The 18,114-nt window shown below is 40.6% G+C and overlaps 1 protein-coding gene across 2 annotated transcripts in view; it reads left to right on the top strand.

The window, feature by feature from the left end:
* Nucleotides 1–18,114, top strand: part of HSD17B12 (hydroxysteroid 17-beta dehydrogenase 12) — a 156,225-nt gene that overhangs the window by 134,673 nt on the left and 3,438 nt on the right. For both annotated transcript variants that reach the window (XM_078058141.1, XM_036097692.2), the window contains exons 8-9: nt 4,194–4,275; nt 6,317–6,382. In XM_078058141.1, coding sequence (XP_077914267.1) covers nt 4,194–4,275; nt 6,317–6,382 — 148 coding nt within the window. The remainder of the gene's footprint in view (nt 1–4,193; nt 4,276–6,316; nt 6,383–18,114) is intronic.

Raw genomic sequence — 18,114 nt, 5'->3', positions numbered from 1 at the left:
GATTGCTGGTTCTAATTATATATCTGACCACTCTGTTCCAGGATTCTTTTCTGACATAGAACTATGTTTGATACGTTTCTCAGTCTTCTTGAGAGTCTGTTAGAGAATTGTCTGTACCAATTTCAGTGTTATATTTAAGCTTAAATAAAAAAAAAAAAAGGTAATGACCCTCCAGGAACCCACTTCTGCACTCTCTGATAAGAAATGGAAATAGGAAAAATCATCATGGAGTGTTTTCTGCACAACCTCCCTTACCTGCCATCGAACTCTGTATACAGTTAGCTGCCCACATCAGAGTTGACCCTGCGTTCCAGTCCTTCCCGGGCGCACTTGCACCTCCCCATCTCTCTCCCCGGCATCACGGGGCAGTGCTGAGGTTCCCGAGGAAGGCAGAAATCAGTGACTTATTCAAAGGAGACCTATCACTTCCTCTATGACAATAGTATTTTTACAGAGATGTGACAAGGATACTGCAGCAGTCTGATGGAATAGTGAGGGCATTTATGGGAAAATAAAGGCCTGGCAATTTTTTTATCCAGGTGACAATTAAGGAAAGTGTTAGAATGGGGTTTCCACAGGTCTGAGGGAATTCTACCAGAGAGCATAGCTATAAGAAGGTATAAATACCAGATACTGAATTTTATAGGGTTGGATGAGTTCACCATTTGGCTTGTAAGAGGGCTAGTAAATGAAGAGAATATGTTTCTATGAAAAGGTGCTTCCTTATCAGCAGTGATGTCTTCTGCTTTGTTTTTGCAGTATTTTAGTTCTGGTAGATCCTCAGTAATTTGTACCACTGAGACACCATGGTGTGGCTGTTAGCAAGTAAGCAGTGTGATGAATTAAGAATGTTCTATCACAGAAAATATTACTTGACTTGTTTATTTGGATATTTGTTATAACAGGCTGGGAAGTGTGCTGAAGTATGAGCAACATGAGTCTTCATTATGGAACTTCGGCAAATATTGTTAATGTACCTTCCAATCTTAGAATTATTCCCCAAGTCCCCGGAAAAATGAGAGATTAACTAAGGTTCGGTTTTATGTTTGTTTTCGTGTGCAATTAAGCGCGGCCCATTTTGTCCTTCTGCTTGATATAACAGAGCTGTCATGAGTCTGGCTCTGCCATGGAAACTGGTTTGACGTCACTAATTCTGCTTAGATGGAGGATTAGAGCCAGACAAAGTAGTTGATTTTAAAGACGGGTCCTTTGTGCCTCACAGTCCCAAATGTTCATCCCCATCTCTACATGAAGAATAGATACTGTATGCAGTACAAGGATTAAGACAGTTCTACCAGCATGTTGTTTATGATTCAGACAAAACTAAGTTGAATATTATTATCCTTGGAGAGAAAGAGAATTCTGTGCTGTTGTGTGCGTGGGTGTGGGAGGAAGGTTTTTGCTAGACAAATATGTGTGCTTCTTGTTGGCGCAGAGTTTTCGTAGAACGGGTGTTTCTCTGCTGTCATTATGATACAATTATAAATGCTCTCCTTTTATTTCCTCAGGTCTAGGTCGCTCTTGCTTTAGACTTTGTTGGTCTTGGGTTTGTTTAATGTATTCTCGAGTGCAAATACTTTGTTTGAATAACGTTCCCTCAAATTCTGACTTTTCACTAATTCCAACTAACTCTACCTCCTAGAAATTTGAATTGGGGTAGAATATTTGAGAAACAAAGATCTTAGTTGCCTCAAGGGGTAAACAATTAAAGGAGCATACCTGCATAATTGTGACATATTTGATTATTGGTCTATTATTTTTGAAAATGGGAAAGAAGTTTTTATTGTCTTTAAATACATTTTCCTGTATTGAAATCATTGATTTGGTGAGTGAAGTTTTAAGAGTGAGTTTTGGTAAGATCAAGATTTCATTTTTAAAATGCATTTGATAACATTAAACTTTAATTTTAAAAGACTTTTAAATTGCATTTCATTTGTGAGGAACGAAATTAAAAATGTTAAGATTTTTGTTCAAGGGCACATGTAAGCCCCTGCCAATCTGAGTATAATGGAGCACATAATCCTGCTGATAAAACCAGCAGCGATACATTATAGCTTCCGTGAAGAACATTATCATCTACAACTACTCTAAACTAGCTTTTTCTTCATTTGCTCCGAATGAGTGAGGCCATAGCAATTCCTGGTTACGCGAGAAGAGGTTAAAATAAAATGCTACCTAAAGCCACAAGAATGCTTAGGGCTCAGAAAGGGGGTGCAACTTGTCAGGATCTGGGGTTACTTCTCAGAAAGCATTCTGGGTTGCAGAGGATACCATAGCTCTTAGCTTTCATGTGATGGGATCTGCTTGAAGCTTAAAGGGGACACCTTATAATAGATCATAAATACACTTCTCTCCCTCTCTGTCTTTTACAGCTTTATTGAGATACATTTCACATACCATAAAATCCACCCATGTAAAGTGTACAATTTGGTGGTTTCCAGTGTGTTCACCAAGTTGTGCCACCATCCCCACAATCTAATTTGAGAACATTTTCAACACCCTAAAAAGATAGAGATATTTTAAACATCATAAATTAATACTCTATTAAAAGTCTCTAGTAACAAAAGTCGCTTTTGTCCATTTTGATCAGAGGAGTTTCTCACAAATATAGCTAAAATCGAAATCTTAGATATTCATTCCTAATTACTAGTTTTTGCCTTAGAGTGATTGGGTCCTAACTCCTGATAGACACCCTTACTCCTTTACCAATATTTAAAAACAAAAGGCTTTTGTGTCTCTGAGATACAAGCAAAATGTACAAGAATGATATAATCAATGCATTGACTAAATATTTCCAACTTTCTTTAAAACCCCAATATAACATTTTTAAATTTGAGATTTGATTTTGATGACCAAGATTTCACTGCTTAGAACGTGTGTATTACTAGTAAGGACTTGGGTTCAAAAATAATAACAAAAGACAACAACTTGTTTCCAGGGACACAGTAAGCTGAGGGTCCAGACTTCTGTTTGATGGTTGAAGTGGCATCTCGCCTAGAGGCTGACAGATGGACTGGGTGACCTTTGGGGATTATTTTTTTTTTCAGATTTATGTCTAAAATAACTTAGATTTCATTTAATCATGTTTCTTTTATTATTTTGCATAAAACAGATCTACATAGTCCTTTTTAAAAAAATACTGAAAAAAAAAGGTCTTGGGGGAGGTAAATTCAGAAAAAGAACAAGGGGAAGCTGAGTGGAAGCAAAGGAGCCTCACCTGGAGGACAGGAGGTAGGTAGGGTTGCTTGCAGTAGCTGAAGGGGACTGACACCCCACCCACTACCCCGAGAAGAATGGATTTGAGGAGGAAAGAGTTAGCTCTTAATTTGTTGAAAATTCCTAAAACCCTAATTCCACACTTTACCCATATGTGCTTGCTGACAACTATTTATTTATTTATTTATTTATATTTACAGCATTGCTTTCCTCCAATTAATTTTCATTTATTAGTAAAATGAGTAATTCCTGGTAACTTTCTGACTTCTGGCTTTCAGTAGTCTCCAGAAGTTACAGTAGAAATTGAGCTTGGCCTTTTGGCAAAGAATATGGTTTGATCTCCTATAGAGTCACAAAATTTTATAGTCCGCTCTTTGTTTTGTGACTGAATATCTACAACCTGGAGGAAGTAGGAGGGCAGAACATAACCATTCACGCATCGCCAGGAGGTTTTATTAAGTACCTGTTACATGCTCAGGACTGTGCAGGGGGTTTTGAGGAAAAGTGTAAGACAAGGGCTATGATGTGCAGAAGCTTAGGGTTTTGTTGAGGGAGAAAAACATTTATACATATGCGATGATGAAATGCTACAGCAAGGTAGTATGTGCTGGCAGGCCAAAATAAAGACGTGCAAGGATTATGAGTGTTTCTAAGAGCGAGGATTCTTGGTGATGTGGCCAGAGAAGACCTCCGACAGGAGAGATCAGCTGGAGGAGACTGTAGCTCTGATCCAGTCATGCCCCGGATTACTAAAACAGAAATGAGCTAATTGCAGGCAAGAGCTATTTTTAGTTGATTGAGTTATGCCTCATTCACTGACCAAGGATATCTGTGCTGATGAAAGGTGAGGGGAGATGTGTGTGTTAGAAAAACAGCCATGTTCTTCTGTTTAAAATAATTCTATGTCACGAACTGTAATTGACAAGCCATTGTGTCTATGATTTCCTTCTGTTTACTTGGTGCATTTTCCTTTTTAGATCTAAGGGGGCAATTCTGAACATTTCCTCTGCCAGCGGCATAGCCCCAGTTCCACTGTTGGCCGTCTACTCTGCAACCAAGGTGAGCACTTTTTTAGTAAATCATGTCAGAGTAAGAATGACGAGAAATAGGCATAGAAGCTTCTTGGAGTTCTCTTCTTGGCTGTTTTCAAATGGACTGGGAAGGAAAGGAATGGGGCAGCAGGATCTCAGATCCACAGATACGTTGTTCTCCTAGTGGTCAACTGGCTTTACAACTGATACGGGCATACCTCGGAGTTATTACAGGCTTGGTTCCAGACCCCCACGATAGCGTGAATATCAGCAATAAAGTAAATCAAATGAGTGGTTTGGTTTTCCGGTGTATATAAAAGTTATGTTTACACTAGGGTCAACGTAAAAAGAAAAAAGTTAATGTTCACACTATACTCTAGTCTACTAAGTGTGCAGTAGCATTATGTCTAGAAAAGCAATGTACCTATTTTAATTAAAAAATACTTTATTGCTTAAAACTGCCGTCATCTGAGCTTTCAACATGTGGTAGTCACTGAACACAGATCACCATAACAAATATAACAATAATGAAAAACTTGAAATATTACGAGAATTGCCAAAATATGACACAGAGACAAGAAGTGAGCATATGCTGTTGGAAAAATGGTGTCGATAGACTTGCCTGATGCAGGGCTGCACAAACCTTCCATTTTGTAAAGAACACCGTCTGTGTGAAGTGAGGTAAGGCAAAATGCAAGGAAACGAGGTATGCCCGATTTTGTGCTTTCCGTAGAGAGCTGGCCTAGGTCAGTTAGCTCTGTTGATCAGAACATGGTGTTAATGATGGGGGATTTGGTTCATGAACGAGTCACCTTTATCCAGCAAAAGTTCCAACTCTGCAGAGCTAAGTGGAAGAATTTGCCACCAGTCAGGACATAAATACACATAGTAGGTGCAAGAGAGCCTGGGTGAGAGTGGGAGTATTTTGCCACGTTATTCAGAATTCATTGATCTTTATTGTCACTTCTGGAGTGAGACAAGGATTTTCTAGAACTCTCGGTAAGATGTCATAATTCTATACAATATCACCATTCACCTCTTCACATTACTAGTAGGAAAAATTATTTAAAATACATTTCCTGCTGCCTGCAGGTCCATAGCGTCTTCTTATCCATTGTTGAGGTATAGGATACATCTCTGAAATGAAAATGACCATGAGATGCTGAAATTAAACAAGCCTTTAGGGAAAAATGAGCAAAATATAATAAGACCTTGTGATATGTCAGAGAAGGAGAAGAGCAAAATGCTTGCCTTCTTTTTCACCTGACTCTTTGTCCACTGGAAAAATGTGAACAGTGACTACTGTTTTGAAGAAGTGTGGCACCACGCCCCACTCCTGCCATCTCCTTGCTTCCTGTATGTCTGAAATATACAGGAGGTAGGTTTAAAATGAACACCATGTTTCTTGAAGTGATTGTTGGACTTGAGCTTCTCACCCTGTTTTGCTCCATGGGCACAAGACTATGATTAATTGGGACCCTAGTAGAGTTGTTATTGATACTTTGTATTTTAAGCCTGAGATGGAGTCTATATTTGAAAAATGGTACATTATATTTTACAAATAGATTTAAAATTTTACTATCAGAAGAAGATGGGCTGTCACATTTATCCCTACACTTTTTGGATCTTGCCATCCCAAAGGACGAAGAGGATGTTTGCTCTTTTCTTTACTGACAACAAAATCCCTATAGAGGAGAGTTGAACAGAACTCATATTGTATTTCCGTTTGAATGGCAAGTGGGGAGGAGGAACATATCCTTTGTTATATAATAAAACATTTCTTCTTGGAAAGTAATTTTCTGAAAAAAAGAAGAGATAAGACCCTTTTCTGGTTAAGTCAAAATTTGGTCTGAAGATTATATTTGGTAAGAGAATAAAATTTAGTGGCAGATAAAAACAACTTGAGGTTTTGAGGGTTTTTTTTTAAGGTCTCTTCTGCATTTGAAATAAGAAGAATGATTAAGAACTCCAGTGTTAAATGGTTAGTTTGTTATTTGTGTTGCCATGAGTATAAATCAGGCTGATTGATGTAATGTGTGTGTTTCCTTCTCACTCCCACCCCATCCCAGGCTTTTGTGGATTTCTTCTCTCAGTGCCTCCATGAGGAGTATAAGAGCAAGGGCATCTTTGTGCAGGTGAGTGGGGTTTGTTTCAATTGCGTATCCCTGTTTTTGTGTGGTTTCCACAGCAACTGTTGCCGTCTTGGCAACGAACGAAAATCACATTCCTAAGGAAGTGAGTGTGACGTTAGCACACCATTAAAGACGTGATTTCTTTCTCTTTTATGCACTTAAGTCTAGATTTTAAAAAATTATCCCCTAGAATTCTGAAGTAGGGATACTTAAAGTAGGACTAAGTGCACGGTTTTATTTCTTACAGTTTTATTTTGAGAAAATTGGGACTATCAGTATCTCTTAGCTGCCAGATATGTAAGGTATGCTGTGATCTGTTCCCAAAGCCACAGTGTCAGAACCACAAGGGCAGGCAGAGAGTGCATAAAGCCCGCTCTTCCCAGAGCACGGAGGACTGCATGCACCAGGATGGCTTAGGTGTGGTAGTGAGTTTTCGTGTCTTTTTTTTTTTTAATTGTGGTAAAAATACATAACAGAAAACACCATTTAAATCACTTTTAAGTATTCCGTTCAGTGGCATTAAGTACATTCACATTGTTGTGCCACCATCAGCACCATCCCTCTCCAGAACTTTCCCATCTTCCAAAACTGAAACACTGAGTCTGTTAAGCAGTAACTCCTCACTTCCCCCTGTCCCAGCCCTGGACACCCTCCATTCTACTTTCTGTCTCTCTGAACCTGACTACTCAAGGGACCTCCTGTGGGTGGAATCCTACAGTCTGGGTCCTTTTGCATGTGGCATTTTGCACTTCGTGTGACATCCTCAAGGTCCACCTAGGCTGTACTTGTGTCACACTTCCCTTCCGCTTGAAGGCTGAAGAGAATTCCATGGTATATATACACTGCGTTGTGTTTATTCATTCATCTGCTGTTCGGTGAAATTAGGTGAGTAGTGCCGCTGTGAACATGAGGTATACACCTATCTTTTTGAGACCCTGCTTTCAGTTCTTTTGGATAGGTACCCAGAAGTGGAGTTGCTGGGTCAGGTGGCAGTTTTATTTATATATATGTATGTCTGTATTTTTTTTTTTTCTTTGAACTGCCTTACTTTTTTCCGTGATAGCTTACCTATTTTGTAGTCCCACAACAACATACCAGGGTTCCAACTTTTTCATATCCTTACCAATACTTTATTTTGTTTTTTATTTTTAAATAATAGCTGTCCTAATGGGTAGGAAGTGGTCTGTCATTGGGGTTTTGATTTGCATCTCCCTCATGATTCGTGATGCTAAACACCTTTTCAGCACCTTTTCAGCTGCTTACTGGCCATTTTATATCTTCTTTGGAGAAACATCTGTTCAAAACTTTCACCCTTTTTTATTTTTTATTTTATTTTTTTAAAATTTTTTTTAAAGATTTTATTTATTTATTTGACAGAGACACAGCAAGAGAGGGAACACAAGCAGGGGGAGTGGGAGAGGGAGAAGCAGGTTTCCCATGGAGCAGGGAACCCGATGCGGGGCTTGATCCCAGGACCCCGGGACCATGACCTGAGCCGAAGGCAGACGCTTAACGACTGAGCCACCCAGGCACCCCACTTTCACCCTTTTTTAATTGGGTTGTTAGCTCTTTATTGTTGAATTGTGGGAGTTCTTTATATATTCTGGATATTAACCCTTTATCAGATATATGATTTGCAAATATTTTCTTCTACTCTGTGGGTTGCCTTTTCATTCTATGGATTGTGCCCTTTGATGCACCAAAGTTTTTAATTTCGATGTAGTCAGTTTATCTATTTTTCCTTTTGTTGCCTGTGCTTTTGGTGTCCTATGCAAGAAATCATTGCCAAATCTAATGTCATGAAGCTCTCCCCCTGTTTTCTTTCAAGAGTTTTATAGTTTTAGCTTTTACATTTAGGCCTTTGATCCATTTTGACTTAATTTTTGTAGAGACCTTTGCTTTTTTTATGTAGCTAACAGACACAATGCTGTGAAAATATAATACGAAATATGAGAGGAAGCAAATGTAGGGATTTTTATGAGTATCTGTCTCAAAGCAGCTCTTATTCAACACAAAGAAATAATGGCTCACAGCGTTTCCCTACTTAGGCACATTTTTAACGATGTCTTAGGGGAAGTTGCAATGCGTACCCCTTTCCTACTACCACCCATGACCTGCCCCCACTTCTTCACACACCCTGTTGTTCATCATGGCTCTCATTATTGCGAGCCTAGTATTTCAAATTTTGCACCCTGAAGCCCCAGATGATCAGTCATTGTAATAGCTAATATTTGAAGGGTTACGTTCCAGGCACAGTGCTAAGTACTTTATACATATCCATTATTTCGTTTTATCTTGTAATGACCTCATAAGGTGGTGTGATTATCATCTTCTGTAAATTTATGGAAATCAGAGTTAGAGAGTTTAAGCCACTTGTCCATGTTGAACCAGGACTCAAATCTGAGGCCGTTTGGCACCAAAGCCTTTGTTGTTAATCGCTGGGCTCCTAACGTGAGGCCTTTAGGACAGCGCTGAACACATTGGTGCCGTCTGCGCTCAGGCAGTTACGGACTCAGCTCCGTTTCCTCCCTTGTATCTTTGGACGGTCGAGATGGCCCGAAGCGTTGTCTGGATCTAGCTTCTAACCCCTTACATCCTATGAGTGGAGACTATAGCTAAGTCACCCACAGTGAGAGAGAGTGGTAGGTAAGGGAAGGGTAGGCTCAATGTTTCCTCATCTTCCAGGGCCATCTTAGAGTCTGCCTCCTCGAAGCCCCCTCCTGAGGTCTCGCCCATGTCGTCCTTAGATGTCGTAGCCCTTTGACGTTATTCTGATTTGCAGCTTCCCATTAATACATAGGGTACACTGGGCAGGAAGACAGGGTTTTCGAGAATCCTGAATTTTACACTGAACTACCGTACTCCCCCTTCTCTCCTTGACCCTGTCATTTTAATGCTAGTAGCTGAAATCTGCTGTGTAGAACATGGTGTATTTTGGTGACAAGGAGCCAGTAAAGCATTGACGGGATGTAAGGTATCACGTGCCACACAGTGTCGTGCCATTTCTGTTGTAATCAAGTTATTAATTTCAAAATTTTTAAACACCTACTGAGATTAAGCAGGAATCTCACAGATCCATCAGTGGGTGACCTTCAGGCAGCATGGCCAGAAGCTGCAAGTGCTTGAATGACAAAAGGGAGTATTACACTCTGTGAGCACAGACGAGCGATTTCTGAAATTCTCTGAACAGACAAGACCGTCTCCTCTCTCATTCCCACAGCTTGTTTCCCTCAAAGATCTTTTCTCCATATTCTCTGCCTATTAGCCTGGCGTGACTAGAAACTATGACAAAAACATATTAGCAATTTGTTTTTTGAAATGTTTAACTTTGATAAACTTGTTTTTCCCCAATAATGAATTCTCAATTATGTAATTTCATTGATCATTGTCTTCCTTCAAGTGAATTCATTCAAGGTTTAAATGTAGCGTGAATTTGGCAAAAAAAAAAATAAAAGCTCACATGTTTGTGAAGGAAAGTACGGCTATCATTTCTGTGTGAACACATCAGAATGCTGAAGTAGAATAGAATGTCATACTAGTTCTGATCAAAGGGACAGAAACAGCTGGTCTAAATAAAGCTCAGAGTTAAAAATTATTGGTTTTTCTTTGGTGGTGGTTTATGTCTGCCCGTTTTTTTGGGCCAGGAGTTATTTATTGGCAATTTTCTTTTCCACTCTATCCCCCATACTGTTTCCTGGGTGATCTTGCTAAAATCCAAGTCAGGTAATGTTGCTTTCCTTCATAGTCCTCCAGTGGCTGCCTGCGGTGTTTAGGATTGAATTCCGACTCCACAAGGCCATCGCCTCTCTAGCCACCCCATCGTCCCTCCCTGCGTCAGGCCAGAGTGGACCTGTGGTGGCCAGGACATGCTCTGCCCTCGCAGACTGGCTGCTAGGCTGGCATGCCTTTCCCCTCTGCTCCCCACTCCCCATCTCCCCACCCCATTCATGCCTGAGCCTATGACCCCTATCTGTCTTTCAAGGCTCAGGCCACACTTTACCTGCCCTGGGAAACCGAATCTCAGCCACGTGATGTGCCTTTCCTTCTGCTCTCCTCTTTCTGGTTATATACCTTGGTCTGATACTCTCTGGCTCCCCTGCTTCCCCCCACTTCAATATATTCTTGAGATCTGGATTTTTTTTTTAATCTTGTTTGTCTCTGTGTTGCTAGTGACACATGTAATTTGGGGCACACTAGGGACCTGCCTTTTGCTTGGTATCAGGGAAGACTCTGGTTATGCATGGCCACACTTAATGGTACACAGACATTCATTGTAAAGGCCCTTTGAGCTTCTTCTCTTGCTCCCATAGGCCTCTGGTCTTGAATTTTCAACCTCTGTATCTAGAGGGCTTCCAGGCTAATGCTGTGTTGCCACATTTCAGTTTCTTCTAATCCTTGGAAGGAAAGCTATCTTTTTAGGTCTCCCTTCATGTGAATGTATATCAGATTGCTCTTTGGGGAGAAAAAGAGAGTGTTTTTTGAATTTAGGTTGTTTTATCTTTCCATCTTTCCCTCAACTTCTTTCCTATAATTTTGTGAGAGCATTTAAAATTTCCTTCATGAATTCAGATTTGCCATGAAATAAGCATTTTGTGGAAATGCAAATGAACAGTTGAGACAGCTAATGAAAAAAAAAGGTGAATTTTGGATCTGATAAATTCTGTCCATTATGTTTGAATTGAGGGTAAGAAGTTCATTCTTTAGTGAGCCTTATCTTGTGTTGGTATGTTGGTGAGGACTGTCTGTTCTCATTACTGCCCTATAATTAAAGCCCGGTCAGAATTATGCTTAACTCTTTCAAAGGGCAAAATCATAAGTGATCCGACTGGCTAGGTGGTGGGCCCCAGTACCAGCTCCTTCAGTATGCCCCGGACCAACTAGCCATGAATGCTGAAAAAGTATAAGAAATAGCTAAGACTAAGCCATCTTCTTGAAATTACACCTCTTGAACTCTTATTCTGTGAAACCTTCACAAGCCGCCTGGTTTTTTAAAAACTTTTTATTTGGAAATAACTTCAAATCTATAGAAAAGCTGTAAGAATAAGAATAATACAAAGAACATTCTAGTCCCTTTTACCCAGATTCACTTAATGTTATGCAGCTTACTTCATTTGCTTTATTATTGAAAGGTAAGTTGCACACATCATGGTTCTTTACCTCTAAATACTTCCGTGTGCACTGCCAAAGGTTAAGGATATTCTCTTATGTAGCCACAACATAGTTATCAACTTCAGAGTTAACATTGATATAATATTTTTATCTAATTTACTGTCTGTATTTCTGTTTTTGACTCCATAATATTCCTTATGGCATTTTTTATTCTCCAGTAAATAATTCATTCTAGGATCAGGTACTCTAGAGTTGTCCCGTCCCTTTAGTTTCCTCTAATCTGGAATATATCCACAGCCTTTCATTGTTTTTATGACACTGACATTTTTAAAGAGCAGAGTACACATCCTGCTCTTTTTGATTGAACACTGCTTATCTGGGGTTTTTCTGATGCTTCCTCATGGTTAAATTCACATTATGCTCTCCTGGCCAAAATGGCACACGTGGTTTTATATCTTTCTCAGGGCATCATATCCAGAGACACACGATATCCATCTGCCCTTCATGGCTGATGTTGATTTGGTTGCTTCATTCAAGGTGTTACCCAGTTTCTCTGCTGTATAGTTACTGTCTTTCCCCCTTTGCATGACTAAGCAATCTGTGGGGAGGCACTTTAAGATCAGGCAGATATCCTGCCTCCATATCAGTTTAGTTTTCCCTAGGTTTAGCATCCTGTGATGATTCCTCACAAACCTGCCTTATGAAGAGGTTTTTGATGCTAAAGAGTTCATGAAGCCCTGCCTGGCTAGCTGGTCATTTCAAAGCAAGAAGTCACAGCTTCCTCAATCCAGGCCATGGTTTTATGCAGACCACATTTGTCACTGGTATGCTTAGGGGCAGTGAGGAAGGGATGCTGGGCTTGGCGTCAGCAAACCAAGGTTTTAGTTCTGATATCACCAGTCAGTGGTCATCTGACCTACAGAAAGCCGCTTCATTACTTTGAGCCCTAGTCTCTCCTTCTGGCAAGTGGGCACAAATGATGGGGCAGATGTAAGAACACCAGAAACTGAATTGATATGCAAGTGTGAAGAAGAGAGGAAAGAAACTTGCATTTATCGAATATGTACAATACGTTCCATGTTTTCCACTATTTTGTTACCTTATTTGAGATAGACCTCAACCTAGTTCCATTTTACAGACAGGAAACAAAGAAGCGATAGGAGTTGTGTAACTTGTGTAAGGTCAGTCCAGTGTGTCAGACGACAAATGCCTGCTGCTTGCCAGGTCCTTAGCGAGGCAGGGAGGTAACAAAGGTGAATAAGACACCATCCTTGTCCTCAAGGCACACACAGAAAGAGAAGACAGATATTTAAACACATTACAAAGACAAGGGATGTTAAGTCCAAAACTAGAGGTATGTATCATGCACCACATTTCTTCAATCCAGACATATTTAGAGGGTACCTAGTAGTCTGGTACCTGGGGATACAGTGGCAAAAAGACAGACGGAGACAGATGGATGTGGTAGAAACTTATGTTTAGTGGGGAGACAATAAACAAGTAAACAGATACACGAATGAGATGACAGTATACAGTGATAAGCGCTATGAAGAAATTGGAGGAGGGTGATGTGTTCAAGAATGTGGGAAAGTGGGCGCCTGGGTGGCTCAGTCGTTAAGCGTCTGCCTTCGGCTCAGGTCATGATCCCAGGATCCTGGGATCGAGTCCCACATCGGGCTCCCTGCTCGGCGGGAAGCCTACTTCTCCCTCTCCCACTCCCCCTGCTTATGTTTCCTCTCTCGCTGTGTCTCTCTCTGTCAAATAAATAAATAAAATCTTTAAAAAAAAAAAAAAAAAAAGAATGTGGGAAAGTATGGGGAATTTACCGATCTCTGGATTTGTAACCTGGGTTTGAATAACTCCGAAGTCTGTGTTCTTTCTGTTTCACATGGAGGTGTTTCTCTGCACCATACAGTTTTCTTCCTTGGAGCTGGGAAACCCAAGTGTCTGGAAATGCTATCAATGAGGAGATCATTTGCTAACTGAAACCATCCCTTAGGGTTTAGTTTATCTGACTCTTTACCAGAGGACAGATGAGGACATAGGTCAAGACCGCGAAACCCAGAGAAGGTGGTTGTAGGTTTCAGCTGGCCTGAAAATGAAATGGGTTTTCTCATTTTTAGCATGAGATTGCAGAAGAATACTCCATTTAGATGTGAACTTACTGTAATGGGGACATTCACTGGGCCCCCTTCTCTTAAGTTACCACCTTCCAGTGCTTTGGTCCTCTTGGGTGATGAGAGATGATGGTTTTGTTAATTCAGCTAAATGCAGTTTTTAATCAGAATAAATCTAGAAAATAAAGAGGACACATTGAGATGAGGGAGAAAACAAAATTCAAGGTTTTTTTTTAACCAAAAGAAGATATTCCTGTTTTATATTTTGTTAAATATTTTATAGCTTAGAATAATCGTGGAGATCTTTTGGGCTTCAAAGAGCTAGAAAGCTAACTATTGAGAAGTGGCTATCAGGGTTGAAAACGGAATTCTTCATCCATTCTTCTTGTTAATTGCCAATGCCAACAAAAGAAGGTAATGGAGTGTGTCTTTCTTAGTGCAGATGGAATCTAAGTAGAACTATAAAGCAATATGATTCTCCCAGGAAATAATCATATCTGGTCAACTGTACCAACTTTGAGAAATGGCTTAAGAATAGTAATGTTCGTCCTGTTGGGGATCATTGGACTCTGATCCCTTCCAGCCATGTGAATCTCCATGTTTGTCATTGATAACATCTATTTCGCCTGGCCCTTTACAACAGTGTTGCACCACAAGAACTAAAAAACTTCAGGGGTAATAACTGTAAGATGTCAGAGTAAGTCCAGAAAGAACTAACATAGCCCGGTGGTTACCTCAGGAGTCACTCTGTAAATATGGTGTTCTTCCACTTTTTACAAAATATAAAAATTCAGCCAAGTTTTTCTTTCTAAATTTATTCTGAAAAATATAAATATTATAAACCTTAGAAAATACCAGAGTTCAAATCCCACACACTTTAACCGACAGTTATTTTATTTAATGCTCGTAATAGTACAATAAGAAGGATGCTATATCTCCCAATTGCAGAGGAAAAAGCTAAAGCTCAGTATTTTGGTCAAGGTCAGACAACTAGTAAGTGGTCAAGTCCACCTAATTTCAAAACTGACATTCCCCCACCTCATACCCTACTACCTCTTTCTCTCATACCCCAAATTCAGTGCATTGGGAAATCTTGTTGACTTCAGTATCCTTTTTTTTTTTTTTTTAATTTTTTAAAGATTTTATTTATTTATTTGACAGAGAGAGACACAGTGAGGAGGGAACACAAGCAGGGGGAGTGGGAGAGGGAGAAGCAGGCTTCCCGCAGAGCAGGGAGCCCGATGTGGGGCTCGATCCCAGGACCCTGGGATCATGACCTGAGCCGAAGGCAGACGCTTAATGACTGAGCCACCCAGGCGCCCCGACTTCAGTATCCTTTAAACATATCCACTATCTGACCACTTTTTGGGACCACCGCTGCTACCACTAATTTAAGCCATCATGATCACGTGCTCTGAACATTTTGCAGTACCTTCCTACCCAGCCTCCCCTCCTCCCATCCTTGCCTATAGCCCCCACAGTCTGCTCCCAACAGCCAGAGTGATCGCTTTAAAGCTAAATCCAGGTCATTTCACTTCTCTACTCAAAAATTCTCCTGTGGCTTTTAATTTCTTTCAGAGTAGAATCATGAGTTCTTATGACCTACCGTGTTCTGATTTCAAACATTCCACATTATCTCTCATCCCCTGCTATTTCTCTGGCTTCCTTGCAGTTCCTCAAACACTTCAAGCACATGTCTACCTCAGGGCCTTCGCACTTCCTGTTCTTTCAGTCGAAAAGGATCTTTACCCAGATAGCTTTTGTGCTAGCTCTCTCCCTTCATTGAAATCTTTGCTGTATGTCACCACATCAGAGAGGCCTTTCTTGGTCACCTGCAGGAACAGCTTCTGTCACCTCTGTCCTTAGTCAGGCTTACTTTTCTTTTTTCCTTTTTATCATCACCTCCCAATGTAGTATCATTTTTTACTACTTGTTTGTAGTCTTTGTGCCCTACCCTCACCCCAGATATAAGGTCTAGAAGATTAGGGACTTTGCTTCTGTTCACAACCGTATTCCACCGCTAACAGCAGTGTCCTAGTAGGTGCTCAGGTAATGTTTGTTGTTAAGCAAATGTGGTTTTTTTTGTGATATTACACAGTTTTTCCTTTTGTTATGTGAATGTTAACATATAAATTCCACATATTTGGAGATAGGTCATTTGTGAGATTATCAAGGATTTTCTTTGTACAGAACATACAACGTTTTCACTCCTTTATTTGGGGCTTAGGTGTTAAGGCTTATACGTAGTGTTACTGTGGGGCCTTTGCTCAATGCCATGTAATCAGGGCTCTCTGCCCCATCAGAGTGATGAGATAAGCAAGAGCCCTTTTGTGGAAATGCTCATCTGATGGCCTGCAAGTAAAGTAACACCAGCTCCCCAAACCAGGATCTGTGTATGTAGTTACAGGTCCTCCAGAGGATATCAGATCCTGAAATGGAAGATGAATAGACAGACATAAGGAGAAAATGTTCTCTAAAATGCCTCCTCAGAGCCACAGCTTCTGCCTTAAGAATGTGTGCCTGTCACACTGGTGAACTTGATGCTCACAAAAGGCAGATCGGACATCGTGCCCAGAATTCCATACTGTGCAAATGGACTAGAGTCTGGTGTCTGCTGGATCCACGTTTTCCAAAGCCTGGTTGTGAGTTGTTCTGGTCATTTTTAAATTCAAGAAGGCATGTTTAGTACAGGTGACAACAGGAGAGATGCTCGACCACCCGAAGTTACAAGGTTCAGGATCTGATTCTTGAATACCTGCCATGCAGTGTTGGGCATCCATCTTTCCAGTACTCCATGACATTAAGTTACGGTAGCCTTCCTGTTCTGAGTCAGGCCCCCTCACTTGTTTTGTAAGGACCAGATTACCTAAGCAAGCTACTCCAGTGGGGGAGGAAAAAAAGATACCACGCTGTCTCCAGGGATTTGTTTTTTAAAAAACATGTTGAGGGGCATCTGGGTGGCTCAGTCGGTTAGACATCTGCCTTCGGCTCAGGTCATGATCCCAGGGTCCTGGGATCAAGCCCCTCATCGGGCTCCCTGCTCAGCGGGGAGCCTGCTTCTCCCTCTGCCTGCCACTCCCCCTGCTTGTCTCTTGCTCTCTCTCAAATAAAAAAAAATATCTTAAAAAATAAATAAAATGAAAATGAAAAAACAGGCTGAATAAGGACAAAACATCAACAGCTTTGCTTTATGGCCTAATTGTTTTCACTTTGGGATTCTAAATTGGAAGATCAGGGCACTTGTCTGCACCTGTGGCTGAGAAGACCCAGGTTGTTTCCAGGCGGAAATCTTTATAATGGCAAAATTTTGAGCTTAAGCAACTTGTAAAATTTGTTCTGCCCAAAATACTTCCTGTAGAAGGGTGAATATATTCTCAACCTGTTCACTGTAATGTTTCCATGAGTGGCAGGAGAATGGATCAATTTAATTATTGTTTATTGTGTTTTTGGTGAACTCTTTAAGGATGTACCTAGATGACACTTTGAGGTACATTTCTTTACTTTTACACATAACTTAAAATACTCCTTTTTAAATTCTTGGCAAGTAGTTAGACCTATAAGTTTGTCTTAGTTTAGATAGATGATCTTGCTTAAGCTTCAGAATATCTAAAATTTTGGTTTAAACTCTTATTACATTGTCAACTTCCTGGTGTAATTAATTTTCCGGACTGCAGTGGTGGAAGGGGGCCCCAGTACAATTCTTCAGTGCCGTGCACACTGAGGAGTTCTGTTGCTAAGTCACTCGGCAGATCTGTCCGTCCCTCCTGTGTGCTAGGTGCTGCTCTGAGCATTGGCCATATGGTGGTGAATAAGATCATGTTCGCATAGAGCTGATACTCTCGGAATCTCTACTGTCGAGTGATTGGGTTTAGTTTTCTGTTCCATTTAGCTTTCCTCCGGCCGCTACTCCACACATTTCTGACACCTGAACCATACTGAACAGCTTGTAGTTGCCTGAGAACCTCATGCTCTCTCTCCTTTCCTTTGCTTCTACTATTCTCATTACCCAAAATGTTCTTATCTTGTTTGTTTACCTGGCAAAGTCCTCCACTTTATTTAAGACTTCGCTCTAAACTTATTTTGTCTCTGAATCCTTTGCCTCTTCTGCTAGGCCATGTTAACTGCCATTGTCGGAAATAAATACCCTTTCCAGAACAGAATTTACATTTCTTTGTTGGAAAAAAATAGCTTGACTTGGGATTCCTAGGCATGTGTCTCTTGCCTCCACTTCCTGAGCTAGGAGGTTCCCTAGGCTATCTGGATGGTTTAGCTGAATGGTGAGTGAACTTGTGGCACCATCAAGTGGTTCAGCCAGGCAGTGCCACTTAATTCTTCCGCAAGATCCAAATAGTCCAATTTATGCCATATATCTACAGAGAGAGGGAGGGTGATAATATCATTGTATAATTGGAAGGTATAATTATCAGACCATCTTCATCCTGAGACACTCAGAACTTGACAGAACCCTCAGCAGGCTTGTGATCCATAGATGGAAATGGGTTTTTAAAT

This window comes from Halichoerus grypus, chromosome 11, assembly GCF_964656455.1.
Source record: "Halichoerus grypus chromosome 11, mHalGry1.hap1.1, whole genome shotgun sequence".
NCBI classification, from domain to species: domain Eukaryota; kingdom Metazoa; phylum Chordata; class Mammalia; order Carnivora; family Phocidae; genus Halichoerus; species Halichoerus grypus.
Note: the sequence above shows the minus strand (reverse complement) of the source record. Positions and strands in the feature narration are given on the sequence as shown.